At 44.1% G+C, this 14,885-nt stretch overlaps 2 protein-coding genes across 2 annotated transcripts; both read right to left on the reverse strand.

Annotated features, from left to right (window-relative positions):
- Positions 1–2,092: 2,092 nt before the first annotated feature.
- Positions 2,093–7,114, reverse strand: mepcea (methylphosphate capping enzyme a). Its single transcript, XM_020465830.2, has 5 exons — positions 6,839–7,114; positions 4,404–6,325; positions 4,002–4,220; positions 3,668–3,791; positions 2,093–3,566 (listed from the first exon to the last, which is right to left on the reverse strand). The coding sequence occupies exons 2-5, from the start codon at positions 6,282–6,284 to the stop codon at positions 3,526–3,528; spliced, it is 2,265 nt and encodes a 754-aa protein (XP_020321419.1). The 5' UTR covers positions 6,285–6,325; positions 6,839–7,114; the 3' UTR covers positions 2,093–3,525.
- Positions 7,115–13,659: 6,545 nt separating this feature from the next.
- Positions 13,660–14,467, reverse strand: LOC109873881 (extensin-like). Its single transcript, XM_020465591.2, has one exon. The coding sequence runs from the start codon at positions 14,465–14,467 to the stop codon at positions 13,685–13,687; it is 783 nt and encodes a 260-aa protein (XP_020321180.1). The 3' UTR covers positions 13,660–13,684.
- Positions 14,468–14,885: the final 418 nt, after the last annotated feature.

Below are 14,885 nucleotides of genomic sequence, written 5' to 3' on the forward strand. Positions count from 1 at the left end.
CTGGAGATTTGATACACACAAACAACCCAGGAATTCATCTTAATAGAATGGCAGCCAGAAACAGAGGAAAACAAAGGATCCACTGACAGATATCCATTACAGTAACAAAACCACCTAACGATGCTCTCGAAACTACTTAACGATGCTCTCGAAACCACTTAACGATGCTCCCCGAGGCTGGAGAAAAACTCACTGAGAAGTATCTAGTCTCCATCCTCTAGTCCCGTTTTCTTCAAGACAATACTGTTCTGCCGGTCCTGAAGATGCCTCAGCTCAGTTTGACTGGAAGTAGGCCAAGGCCAGGCTCTGGTCAGCTAAATGGAACCCAGGAGGAACATGAGGACGATGAGGAGGCTGCCCGAGGATCACATTATTTTACATATTCGACAAATCTCACAGCTGTGACTTGAACTAGGTCACAAAATGACATCACAACCAGAGATGTCAGGACTTTTCTTGTTCACATACGACACTTAGTATAAGCAAAACTCAGCAAAAGTGCAGATAGTCAAATTCAAACAGTTGAATTCTAATTACAGTATTGAATTAGGCTACTTGTTTTTTGGTTTTGATTATCTGACTACTTACCCCAGTTTCTGGGCTTCTGGTTTTGGTTTGAGCCTGAGAGGAAAATGTCAGAACATTTCAGACATTTCATGGAGTGTTCTGCCACCCAGTGGTACAATAATGAACTACAACAAAGTACCTATAATAACACAGATGAAGAACACTAGCCATTGTTTGTAATTTCCCCAGATGTTTTATTTCATGAAGACCATATTGCTATGAGGACTCAACAGCCCAAACACCTTGTGCCACAACATCTTTGTAACAGTGGTCTCCAACCTTGGGGGGCGGGACATTTTCATTCGGCTCTACTAGCATCAACCCGGCCTTTTTGGCAGTAGATCATTTAAAACGCATCATTTGATTCTTCCCCCGCAAATAAAACATAATTATCTGTTTAAGTTGTCGGTTTCTGGATATGCCGCTAATATCCTCAACTCTGGAGCATTTATAAAAGTCATATTTCCTTGGGGGATCATGGCACTTGCTCATGTTTTTGACATAGGCCTGTCATTAACCCTCGTTATCCATAATAAAACAGTAATGTATGGTAGGCTAGGGCTGGCTACTATTCTGTCCTGGAAGTCTGATGCACACAGCCTCATGAGCGGAGTTCAACTGCCGTACCCCATCAAAACCCCAAATAGAAGTTTGTTTTACCCCTTTGCAAACCATTTAATTGGAAACTAGCACTGTGTAACCTCAAAACACGGTTAATACTAGGTTTATAATAACGGATGGTCACTTCTTGCATCCAAAGCTCTGTCAAGGAATTGTTACATTTCTCCAGCCCCATTCCTCAGCTTTTTAACCAAACCAGTGGTCGCTTTGTTCTTGTTTGAACTGCAAACTGCTACTTTATGTACGGAGAGCTCGCTTTCAGTTGGTTTGTGCGTTAGTCAGTCTTCCTTCCGCTCTTCCTGTCTGTCCTCTCCTAGTCCATCAGTCTTCTCCTCATCCCCTGAGGCTCGCCGGGCCTCCCGGACCTGCAGCTCTGACAGGTAGTGAATGATGTTCTGCTATGATAGACAACCTTATTGAAATGTTACTTTATATACCACTGCACTGTTGGAGCTAGAAACACAAGTATTTTGCTACACCCGCAATAACATCTGCTAAACGTGTGTATGTGACCAATAACATCTGCTAAACGTGTGTATGTGACCAATAACATCTGCTAAACGTGTGTATGTGACCAATAACATCTGCTAAACGTGTGTATGTGACCAATAACATCTGCTAAATGTGTGTATGTGACCAATAACATCTGCTAAACGTGTGTGTGACCAATAACATCTGCTAAACATGTGTATGTGACCAATAACATCTGCTAAGCGTGTGTATGTGACCAATAACATCTGCTAAACGTGTGTATGTGACCAATAACATCTGCTAAAGTGTGTGTGACCAATAACATCTGCTAAATGTGTGTATGTGACCAATACAATACAACCCCCCCCCCCCCCCCCCCATCAATCAATAATTAGCCCAAACCTCCAGAATATCAGATGACATTAACATTATGGACTTTGTATAAATTACAATTTATTGATAGTAAATGCCCCTCATATCAGTGCAAATTCAGATTGAGAAGAGTTGTTGCAACATATCTGTAGCAAATCTCTTGTGCAGTTTCCTTTGATCAAGCACTCACATGACTAGTGATAATTCAATCACACACATCAGCGCTGGCATTCCAAGGGTAGTCAAACATTTCTACAAATGTTTAACGCATTAAAACTTGATATAAAAGTCATAAACGGGTGGTTACAAATCTGCACAACATCAACAGAAAAATGTATAGAAGTGACACTTTTCATCAAGCTATTTTCCTCCCCATAACGTTTCCCTAGGTCTAGGATCACATGGAGAAGGATGAGATGAACAGATTGGTTTGGGTTTGACGCTGTGAATGCGATTTGTTTAGTGACTGTGGGTGTATTTTCCTTAGATTGGAGGCATCTGTAGAATGACTAATGAGCACTGACTGCATTTCAATTGATTTGTTTATTAAAAACATTTCAACAAAATCAGAACTAAACCAGCACCTGGTGCAAGTAAACAAAATATTAAGCATAAGAATTGAGTAAAGCATAAACATTATGATGAACTGATTTGGGTTAAAGTGAGCTGGATTAACAATACAAGTCCAAACCATGGAGGCTCTGTATAGGTTACATATGATACATTGGCAGCCAACCTTTGTTTGGACACATGACAAGAAGAATCCATTGAAAAAAAAATGAAAAAAAGAACATGAGTCAAATAAAAGAACAATCAATCATTCTTATAACAGACAGAGAAAAAACATTGATCATCCCTCACATCTCACCATAGCCAATGCCACCTGACTGACAGTTCTTGAATCAGCTACCACAGAGAACTCAGTGAGGACTTATGTTAAGCAGAACAGTCTTAAAATTGAAGATGCTCTGATCCTATAAAAAGTGTGAGAAATGTCCCTAGATTAGTTCTATTTGGACATTACATGGGAGTACATTTTATGCAAAGGATTCAAATTAGGTCTTGGTTGTCCATTCTGCTTCAAAAGTTGATCTATTGATGAACGTCAATATTAAAATGTGAAAAAAATACAATCCTTGACTGAACAAGAGTACGAACAGTAATAAAAAGATATGGAACAATGTCTGTGCATAGGGAGCAACAAGCCCAAAGAGTCATGATTGAGTTCACCCTGTCCCAATGCTTTTCTTCTCATCATCTAGACTGGAGTTGTGTGTAGAGAAGCCATCAGATAGTCGTTCTATAGAATCAGGTCTCATGTTTTGGTCTCCTTAGCTACCTTCTGAACACAGCATCACAAACAAGTAGAAAGCTCTGATTGGGGTTGACCTATATGCTTACAGACTGGAGATGAAGGCAGATCTTTGAGCGGGTGGCTTGTTTTGTGTCTCATGGTGGTTTGGTTTCTCCTGCTCCATCCCACTTCCTGGCAGATCATGTTCCTTTATGAAACAAGTAGATTGGCCTCTGAAAACCTGTGGAAGACATACAAATCCATTAGTTTGAGAAACAGAATAGAAAAGGACACTTGAAAGAATCAGAGATGATGTCGGTATCTAATGAACCAGTGACATGCCTCTTGATGAACTGTTAGGCGTCCCGATCAACTCATAGCTGGAGAATCCCACTTCAGATGTCAGGTATGTGGAGAACTGCTCTGGTTTGAGGCGGATGCTGTGGTAATTCTTAAAGATGCTATCCTGCAACAGTGAGAGCGGAAAGTCAGACATGATTCCGTCTCAGCCTCAGTGCTGAGCAAAGCAACACATACTTTCATGTCTTTAACAAAGAAACAGGCCACTTGTAATATGTTTTAGTTAATGTTTTGGCTATATACTGCATTTATGCACATCTACAGTAACAGATCACACCATTGGTCCTTGCAACACTAAGTTCTCTCCTCATCTCACCGTGAGTTTCTTCCTCTTGCCATAGGTGATCCAGGGCTGTGGCTCCAGGACGAACAGGCCTCCAGGACGCAGGTGTCTGAACACTCTGTGAAAGAGGCGCTTCAGGCCACCGTCTCCCCAGTTCAGGTGGACCCACTTGGTAACACTGAAGCATAGGATGACGTCGTACTCTGGCCGCTGGGTCAGCAGCAGAGCATCACTCTCCAGGACATAATTCCCCTACAGAGGAGAAAGATGACGACAGGGGATGAGTTGTAAACAATGTGTGAAGTTTCTCTGTGAGGATCAAGTAGACAGAAGCAACAAATGATTCATCATAATATTCTTAATTACCACCTTAATATTATGAATAATGATTATTAAAATGGAAACACATTAAAAGTCTGCAGTGCATATACCTACCTTGACAAAGGAGACATTCGAGGGGAAGTTACCAGGAGGCATGGTGGGTGTGTCAGGGAGTGGGGGTGCTGCTATGGGTCCCCTGGAGATCCATAAGGAGACAGGGAAGGAGCTCGTTCCCAGTTCAACAGCAGGTGCTCCAGAGTCCTCCTCCATCTCCTCAGCCCCCCTCTCCTGAGCTCTTCTCTCTGCGTGACGTGACAACACCACGCCACCCGCTGCCTCTGCAGGGACCTGCTTTTCAGCGTTTCCATTTACAGCCCTGCTGGGCTGTCTTTCATTCTGTTTGTGCGTTAGTCCTCCTGAGTGTGACTCGTCTTCCCGTCTGTTGGCCTTCTCCTTCCTTTCCTCACCTGGTCCATTGGTCTTCTCCTTCTCATCCCCTGCGGCTCGCCGGGCCTCCTGGGCCTGCAGCTCTGACAGGTAGTGTCTGATGTTCTGGCGGGCCGCGTGCACCAGACCCCCATCAATGTCCAAACCCAATATGCGGGCGGGCCGCAACTTCTTAGCAATACACAGAGTCAGGTGGCCCGTGTTACAGCCCAGATCCAGTACTGCTTTACCATGGAACCACTCCGGACGTAGACAACGGAACCGTGGGTCCTCGGCACAGCCTGGGTTGCGGTAGCCATAGTACTTGTTGTAGTTCCCATACTGGAACTTCTTCTTGTTGCCTTGGTGCGGTTGTTTGTGCTGGTTGTGAAGATGCGGTTGCCGACCCCCTGGTACCTGGGAGGACCCCCTGGGACCTACCACTGGGGTGTGGAAGGAGGACTGCGCATTTCTCCCGGGCCCAGCTCCACGGCCCCTCTCCTCCGTCCCCGACCGGGCCATAAGAGTAGATTGGACCATCGGAGGCTCTGTTTTACCAGAGTTGCGTCTGCGTTTGCGTTGCCGGCTAGAGAGATGGTTTGGGCCTCCGGCGGTGGCTGCTGAGGAGTCTTCCTGGGCTCGAGGCTGGGCCTGGGGGGCAGATACAGTGAGCATGGCTTCATGCCTGCAGTTGGATGGGTTGATCTCATTACCATTAGCATCCTGGGGGTCCAGGACGGCTGGGACACTGGGTGCTTCTAGAACACAGGTAGACGCAGCACTAGCAGATGCCAGGTTAGACAGAGAAGAAGTGGTGTTGGTGACTTCACCAATCCTCTCTGAATCTGACAGGTCCAACACGGAGACTGTGGAACCCCCACCACCTCCTCCATGGTGTCTGTTACGGTGTCTCCTCCTGCCACCACTCTTGAAGGGCGACACCAGGAGGCTCCTACCTCCCATCCTGCTGTTGAGGTTGAGAGGGTCAGTGATATCCCTGGGAATAAGGATCTCCACAGGGTCGCGGTTCTTGGCAGGAAGGGGGGAGGACTTGGGCGTCTCAGCGTTCAGGGCCCTGTTCACCTCCTCGTCCTGCAGGCTGTTGAGGTTCAGCGGGTCAAATATGTTTCCTCCCAGCAGGAAGTTGGTGGGCAGAACCGAGTCGCTCTCTGAGTTCACCCGTCGTCGTCTCTTACCTGCTGGATGCTTGAACCCTGCAATCATTGTGCTGCGACGCTTTGAGAGTTTCTGCTGCTGCGGTTGTTGTTTGGGTTGCTGAAAGCCATTTTTAGGTTTAACATGCTGCTCAGTCAACATGGCCTCCTGCTCAACACGCTTTGTCTGATCGTGGGGGTCAGCCGTGCTGCTGTGCTTGGTTTGGGCACCACTGTCTGGCATGGGGCAGGTAGCAGCACCATCAGTGCTGTCTGGGTTGGCCAGGGTGACCTCTGGCACTTTGGGGGCATTGTTGCAGCTTCCAGTGCATTCTGAGAATTTCTGGGGTGGCACTGGGTCCACTTTCATACTTCTGGTTGGAACAGTCTCTTTATCAACAGACATCTCTATCATCTTCCACGCAATTGTTTTGGTGCTGACATGGGACAACTGATCTGAAAACACATCAAAATAGATTAGAATAATGACCACCGAACCCAATAAATCATATGATGTATTATTTAAAGCCCAGCTATAACTGGACAAGATTACAATAGTGCTCAGTCTCCAGTTCCTGCTTTCCCAGTTATTTAGTAAAGCACTTATTTGTTGACAACTAAAAGTTACTTGATGATTTGTGCCTGCATGTCATTCTATAAGACCCAAGGTGCATGCTAGTATACATCCATTATATTGGAGGCAAACGTTGAGTGAACGTCTACAGTGGAGACATTGAACCCATCCTCAATGCCAGCTGCTGCGCGTGAACCAATACCAATGGTTCCTCAATACTGTTACGCTAACTAGCGCTCTATAAATGCCGATTTTTTTTCAAGAATTCACCACTTTGCGTTCATTAATAAATGCGACTAAGTAAGATACATAAATACGTAAACTAGCCATCTAGCTACAGCATGAGGCAACTGTATGTTCATCAACAACAACACAACAGTCTCAGCTCAGCTCACCGTTCTACCCGCCTTCTCGTGAAGCTGAACTGTCACTGCCACACTCCCTCCCGAGTTACTGACGTTGCTGCATCAGCTTCGTTGATAGCTTGATTGTTCGATAATATTATTTTCACTAGTGAAATGAATCAATAATGTTTGGAAAACAAGCTTCTCTAAAAATAATAAAACAATCAGTGTGGTGGTAACTGTGCGATTGTGAGCTCGCTGTACACTCCAAACTCCAATCGCTAACTTCTAGCTCAACAGCTCAACCTCACGCAGATTGGAAGGTTCCAATCGTTGTTTGTTTTATCTTTTGCCAGAGCATAAACACTGAAACAGACAAGCATCGGAACCAATAAGGTGACAGGTTTTAGGCAGTCTTCATAAAATCGACCAATCACAGACGTGTATGGGTTGAGCAATACACGTCGACCTAGTTTTGCACACAAATAGGTATCCCATAATTTGCCTTTCTGAATTTATATTTGTTATTCCCCCGCCATTTGGCGAAATTAACTATTTAAAAATGTATGGTAAATCTGTATACGGTCTATACGCAGCAATTTGTTAACACATTTTACATCAAGGTAAGGTTGGAGAGGCAAAACAAAACAACAGATTACAACGCTCCCACCCCCTTCTCATTCACTGACATGTGGTAGGGCGGGCAATTGAGAATTATCATTGGGATTTGTAGTTTTTATCCAACAATGTCCTGGATCTTCGAGAAGGGTGCAACTGTGGGCGTTCCTGTATGTGGTCATTCCTGCATATGCAAGAACCCTCTTTATACTTCTATTGGTCAATTTTTCAATTAGGACAGGCCGGAGACAGGGGCACTCCAGTACCATAGATGATGTTAATGCACAATATCATTGGATGCCAGCCACCTATAAACCCCACAGAAGAATGGTAGACCCCTAGATAGCTAGCCGTACACCTGTAAGGTACTGTTTTCCTGCAGTTCTATGAAATACGGCGATGAAGGAGTACTCTGGTACACGGGAGGCAGGGGAAACACTGTGAGCTAGCTAACTAGCTAGCAAGCTGTGTACCGGAGTCCTTAGAACTAGCTGGCTAAACTATCACACAGTGGGAGGTCGGGAACAACAAGTAGATAGTGTCCTTCGCCCCTGCCTGTCGAGCACAGTTTTCTCCGGTACACAGCAGTTGGGGGCAACACCATGTGCTAACTAGCAAGCTAGCACATGGTGTCACCAGCTAACTAACTAGCAAGCTAGCACACGGTGTCGCCAAAGAGTTGTATAACTAACCTAAGGTAGACCAGGGCCTGTCATTTCCAATGGGAGCAAATTAATCACAGTGGGCAGAACAAGCATGGAAGTGGGCGTAGCCAAGCACAAGCTACTGAGAGCCTATTGGTGCATTCTAGCATTTATTTGCATATTTCCGTTAGGGAACGGCCTAATCTGTGAAGTACATGTGCAATAAATCAATTCGCCCTTGCACTACTTTTAAACAATGCCATTTTTTTTTACTTTAGCAAAGGGTAATGTTCACTAGCTAGCTAGTGTTTGTTATAGATTCTAGTTTTGGAAACAGAAAACTGTAAGGAGATCAAATGTTTCACTGACGAAAAAATGTGCAGAATGTCGACCAAAATCCATCTCGATCCACCTTCTCTCACCGCCAGCCACTGGGATTCCTCTCATCACCATATTTGGTAGTGAGTGGAAACGCCAAGTGGATGCTTCACATGTATACATCCTGTGAAATATCTGTCTCATTGTTCTATCTGTGGTGTCAACTAGCCTCCCGCTGGTCTGCTGTGTTAGCCAGAGGCGGGGATGACTGGTAGACAGTGTCCTTCACCCCCACCAGTCGTGCACAGTTTTCTCAGGTACACAGCAGGTGGAAGGCGGTGGTGACACCACCTGCTAACTAGCTAACTAAGAAGCTAGCACATGGTGTTACTAACTAGCAAGATAGCTAGTTAGCTAGCACACAGTGTCGCCCCAGCCTTCCGCCTGCTGTGGGAGCAGGAGGCGGGGGCAACCAGAAGACAGTGTCCTTCACCGACGCCTGTCGGGCATTGTTTTCCCATAGTTCTGTTAATGATGGTGAGGGCAGGAACCAATGGGATGGGGGTGGTTTTCATGTAGGAACCATTGGGATGCTCGGGGGGGAGCCATTCCTGCAAATGCAGATGCAAGAAATGCCAACAACGAACAGTGAGCCTTTGTACTCATGTATAAAAATAAAAAAATTACGAAAGAAAAGCATTGCAAATTTTAATTTTAGTGTGGAAGAGGTGGAAAAATGATTGTTATCGATCAATATTGTCAAACCTCCTGGCATTGACAACTTAGATGGAAAGCTACTGAGAATGGTAGCTGACTCTATAGCCACTCCTATCTGTCATATCTTTAATGTGAGCCTATAGGAAAGTCTTTGTCCTCAGGCCTGGAGGGAAGCTAAAGTCATTCCGCTACCCAAGAGTGGTAAATCGGCCTTTACTGGTTCTAACAGCAGACCTATCAGCTTGCTGCCAGCTCTTAGCAAAATGTTGGAAAAAATGGTGTCATCCCAAATAAAATGCTACTTCTCTGTTAACAAATTAACAACAGACTTTCAGCATGCTTGTGGAGAAGGACACTCAACATGTACTGCACTGACATAAATTACTGATGATTGGTTCAATAAATTGATAAAAAGAAGATTGTGGGATCTGTACTGTTAGATTTTAGTGCAGCCTTTAATATTATTGACTGTAACCTGTTGTTGAGAACTTATGTGTTATGGCTTTTCAACCTCTGCCATATGGTGGGTTGAGAGCTATCTATCTAATTTAACTCAGAGGGTTTTCTTTAATAAAAGTAAGAACATTGTATTTGGTACAAATCATTCCCTAAATTATAGACCTCAGCTGAATTTGTTAATGAAGGGTGTGGCTGTTTTAACAAGTTGAGGAGACTAAATGACTTGGCATTACCTTAGATTGTAAACTGTCATGGTCAAAACTTATAGGTTCAATGTTTGTAAATAAGAATTTGTTCTTAACTGACTCGCCTAGTTAAATAAAGGTTACACATTGTAAAGCTGGGGAGAGGTCTGTCTGTAATAAAGAGATCATCTGCTTTTTTGACACCACACTCCACAAAGCAAGTCCTGCAGGCTCTAGTTTTATCTTATCTTGATTATTGTCCAGTCACATGGTCAAGTGCTGCAAAGAAAGATCTAGTTAAGCTGCAGCTGGTCCAGAACAGAGCGGCACGTCTTGCTCTTCATTGTAATCAGAGGGCTAATATTAGCACTATGCATGCCAGTCTCTCTTGCCTAAGAGTTGAGGAAAGACTGACTTCATCACTTCTTGTTTTTATAAGAAACCTCAATGTTTTGGAAATTCCAAATTGTTTGCATAGTCAACTTAGACACAGCACTGACACACACACTTACTCCACCAGACATGTCACCAGGGTTATTTTCAGGTCCAGAACAAATTCAAGGAAACGTACAGTATTATCCAGAGTCATGAGTGCATGGAACTCCCTTACATCTAATATAGTGCAAGTGAACAGCAACCCTGGTTTCAAAAAACAAATAAAGCAACACCTCACAGCACAACGCCTCTCCCCCAGGTGACTTACTTGTTGTGTGTATGTACTGACATGTACAGTATGTGTAACTGATAGATGCACACACACACTACATGTTAATGTTTGTAAATTGTAAAGTATTTTGTCTGTAATGTCTTCTTCGTTATGTCGGACCCCAGTCAGACTAGCTGTTGCCATTGGCGTCAGGTAACGGGGATCGTAATTCATTAAATCAAATCTCCTGTAACCCTTTTACATTTTTTTTAATTTTAGGCTATAAATGCCAGGTCAGTGATGTTTTGCTAACCATAGAGGGGTTGGTTGTTTAGCAACAAAACCTACATGTGCTTAACTGTGAGGCAAAACAGATGGTGTTGGCTTAGATTGTTGACAACATGTAAACTATATTTAGTCTCCAATGTTTATTGAAAACATAAATGCATTTGCACAATGAGCACTTGTTGTCTCTCGGATACATTGTTACAGTTGTTGGTTAGCTAGCTAGTGAATTTTAGCCATATTAGCAGTGACATGAAATCAGTGGAAACACCTCAAAACAACACATGGTATCAAGAACAACATGAAACTATGATTCCACACATGACAGTTTCTTGTCATTGTTGAGAGCTATCTGGCCATCCAGAATCACAACAACTCACAGACTTCTGCCCCATTGAAGCATGCGCATTGTTTTCGCGACGTTGTCAGCTAACCCATCTATATTGCCCAGAGAAACTGTTTTGATTAAATTCTAATCTCAGGTGAATTTATTAACCTTACATGAAAGTCGTAGCTGGCCTAGAGGCATGTTGTTGTTGTTGCCTCTGGGTGAGCATTTGATTACTTTGCTATTGCATCATAATATTGGCTCCATGCCACCTGGTTGGGGATTTATTTTAAAAAGTTAGCTAGACTTATTTCCAACATCAATAGGCTTATACAGTGACTTGCGAAAGTATTCACCCCCCTTGGCATTTTTCCTATTTTGCCTTACAACCTGGAATGAAAATTTATTTTGGGGGGGATTTGTATCATTTTATTTACACAACATGCCTACCACGTTAAAGATGCAAAATATATTTTATTGTGAAACAAACAAGAAATAAGACAAAAAAAAACAGAAAACTTGAGTGTGCATAACTATTCACCCCTATTCACCCCCAAAGTCAATACTTTGTAGAGCCAACATTTGCAGCAATTACAGCTGAAAGTCTCTTGGGGTATGTCTCTATAAGCTTGGCACATCTAGCCACTGGGATTTTTGTCCATTCTTCGGGGAAAGACTGCTCCAGCTCCTTCAAGTTGGATGGGTTCTGCTGGTGTAGAGCAATCTTTAAGTCATACCACAGATTCTCAATTGGATTGAGGTCTGAGCTTTGACTAGGCCATTCCAAGATATTTAAATGTTTCCCCTTAAACCACTCAAGTGTTGTTTTAGCAGTATGCTTAGGGTCATTGTCCTGCTGGAAGGGGAACCTCCGGCCCAGTCTCAAATCTCTGGAAGACTGAAACAGGTTTCCCTCAAGAATTTCCCTGTATTTAGCGCCATCCATCATTCCTTCAATTCTGACCAGTTTCTCAGTCCCTGCCGATGGAAAATCATCCCCACATCCCCAAATGCTGCCACCACCATCATGCTTCACTGTGGGGATCACTGTGGGGAGAGGTGTTGGGTTTGCGCCAGACATTGTATTTTTCCTTGATGGCCAAAAAGCTCAATTTTAGTCTCATCTGACCAGAGTACCTTCTTCCATATGTTTGGGGAGTCTCCCACATGCCTTTTGGCGAACACCAAACGTGTTTGCTTATTTTTTTCTTTAAGCAATGGCTTTTTTTCTGGACACTCTTCCTTAAAGCCCAGCTCTGTGGAGAGTACGGCTTAAAGTGGTCCTATACTCCAATCTCTGCTGTGGAGCTTTGCAACTGCTTCAGGGTTATCTTTGGTCTCTTTGTTGCCTCTCTGATTAATGCCCTCCTTGCCTGGTCCGTGAGTTTTGGTGGGTGGCCCTCTCTTGGCAGGTTTGTTGTGGTGCCATATTCTTTCCATTTTTTAATAATGGATTTAATGGTGCTCCGTGGGATGTTCAAAGTGTCTGATATTTTTTATAACCCAACCCTGATCTGTACTTCTCCACAACGTTGTCCTCTTTGGAGAGCTCCTTGGTCTTCATGGTGCCACTTGCTTGGTGGTTCCCCTTGCTTAGTGATGTTGCAGACTCTGGGGCCTTTCAGAACACTGAGATCATATGATAGATCATGTGACACTTAGATTGCACACAGGTGGACTTTATTTAACTAATTATGTGACTTCTGAAGGTAATTGGTTGCACCAGACCTTATTTAGGGGCTTCATACCACTTTTTCTTAAAAAAAATGTAAGAAGTCATTTTTTAAATTTACACTTCACCCATTTGGACTATTTTGTGTATGTCCATTATATGAAATCCAAGTTAAATTGTAGCTTGTTATGCAACAAAATAGGAAAAAAATGCCAAGGGGGTGAATACTTTAGCAAGGCACTAAAACTCCAGCGTTGTTCATGTTCATTGGAGACATTAATAAGAGATTATGGCTTTGGATGCCATCTACAATAATCTTAAAGCATGACACATATCTCAACCATACTTATAGCCTAACTAGCAGTTATATCTGGCACTTAACACCATACTAGTGTTATTATCATGGTTTTGATAATTAGGGCCTTGCAGTGATTACATTTCTAATGCATTAATTAATATTTTATAAATCCAGTTTTATTCAGTTTAAATGTTCTACTGAGTTGGTTACATTAGCACTGACAGGCAGTGAGACACGTTGGAAATGAAGCAAGTTAACAAAATAAGAACGTTATTCTCATGAGTTTATTTACAAGACTTAGTACATGATAAAACATAAATATATTTACAATACTTTACATGATTTATAATTTAGGAAAGAACCGGAGACAGGGAATTAACTGTATAGGAATGTAAAATAAGAAATTCATTGTTCACGACAAGAAAATAAAGAGGAGCTCCAGGAACTCTGAAGAAAATGTCATAAAACAGAGAATTCTTCAGTCTGTTAAACAGGCCTTTTAAAGTGACAGTGACAGGTTTTCAGAAAACGTTTGATTGTCCTTGACCTCCACATCTTTTTCTCTTAGCCGGCCCTCACCACACGCTGCTTGATAGGAAACATGAATGTTGTTCTGAACATGTCCCATGATGATCTGGGTGGCTAGGTTTCCGTAAAGATTTTCTCAGAACACAGAGACACGTGTGTGTGTCCTGTGTGGATTTCTACCACCCTTCTCCTCCACATATCAGGACCAGGGCCTCCATACTACCTGGGGCTGGATCTGAAATAGTGACCGCCTCAGAGTCCTTGTTGGGCCTACAGGTACAGGGCCAGAGAGACTTAGAGGGGTGGGGGGACTGGACACCAGGGGAGGATGGGCTGGTATCAGAGGCACCACGGGCCGAGATGTAGAGTGAGAGGGGGGTGACAAGGAATCTGATGGACGACGAGAGGGGGAAGGAGGGAAGGGGAAGTGGCATGGCATGGAGAGGTATGGAGGGGTAGTGGTGAAAGGTGGTGAGGAGTTTGAGTAACAGGGTGAGGGTGGGGGTGAGAGGGAGTAAGGGGGAGATGGGTATGGGTGTGAGAGGTGTTGGGTAGGGTGGGGGTGGTGGAGCACAAAGGTGTTGGGATAGATGGGAAGAGAGGTGTTAATATAAGGGAAAGTGGCCTCCCTGCTGGCTCGTTGATGCCCCATCACTGTGCTCTCCTTCCTGTTTTTCACTCTGCCCAGGAAGCATGGTCCTTCTGCTACAGGGCCCCAGGGCTGGAAGTCCAGGGGGAAGGTCGGGCTCTGCACCTTCCCCAGAGGGCAGGCGCTGTGGGTATCCAGGTGGTCCCTAAGTCCCTGGACAAAGCTCTCTCTCTGGGATAGGTCCACGCTGTCGATGTAGTTGCACAGACGGGAGATGCACTCTGTGAAACCTGCACTATAGACAGGGTTGGGTAGGGGCGGTGTTTTCTCGTTTATGGGGCCTGTCCATTGGGAACTCACAGCACTAGTCACTGGAGCAGAGGACTCTTTCATGGGCTTTTCTGTGAAGGCTAGTGTTGATCAATAGTAAGAGCCAGGCAGTACAGGGAGTAATGAGAAGGAGAAGAGAGAACAGAAAGAGAAGAGAGGACGGAAAGTGGAGAGGACAGAAAGAGAAAAGAGGACAGAAAGAGAAGAGAGGACAGAAAGCGAAGAGAGGACAGAAAGAGAAGAGAGGACAGAAAGCAAAGAGAGGACAGAAAGAGAAGAGAGGACAGAAAGCGAAGAGAGAACAGAAAGAGAAGAGAGGTCAGAAAGAGAAGAGAGGATAGAACGTGGAGAGAGGACAGAAAGAGAAGAGAGGACAGAAAGAGAAGAGAGGACAGAAAGAGAAGAGAGGTCAGAAAGAGAAGAGAGGATAGAAAGTGGAGAGAGGACAGAAAGAGAAGAGAGGACAGAAAGAGAAGAGAGG

The sequence above is a fragment of the Oncorhynchus kisutch genome, linkage group LG29, assembly GCF_002021735.2.
Source record: "Oncorhynchus kisutch isolate 150728-3 linkage group LG29, Okis_V2, whole genome shotgun sequence".
NCBI lineage: Eukaryota > Metazoa > Chordata > Actinopteri > Salmoniformes > Salmonidae > Oncorhynchus > Oncorhynchus kisutch.

Excerpts from the sequence above, each read along its gene's own strand:
- LOC109873881 (XM_020465591.2), bottom strand. The coding sequence starts at position 14,467 with ATGAAAGAGTCCTCTGCTCCAGTGACTAGTGCTGTGAGTTCCCAATGG.
- mepcea (XM_020465830.2), bottom strand. The coding sequence starts at position 6,284 with ATGATAGAGATGTCTGTTGATAAAGAGACTGTTCCAACCAGAAGTATG. Across the intron at positions 4,221-4,403 it reads CGAATGTCTCCTTTGTCAAG|GGGAATTATGTCCTGGAGAG; the intron begins GTAGGTATATGC and ends TCTCCTCTGTAG. Across the intron at positions 3,567-3,667 it reads GCCTAACAGTTCATCAAGAG|GTTTTCAGAGGCCAATCTAC; the intron begins GCATGTCACTGG and ends TGTCTTCCACAG.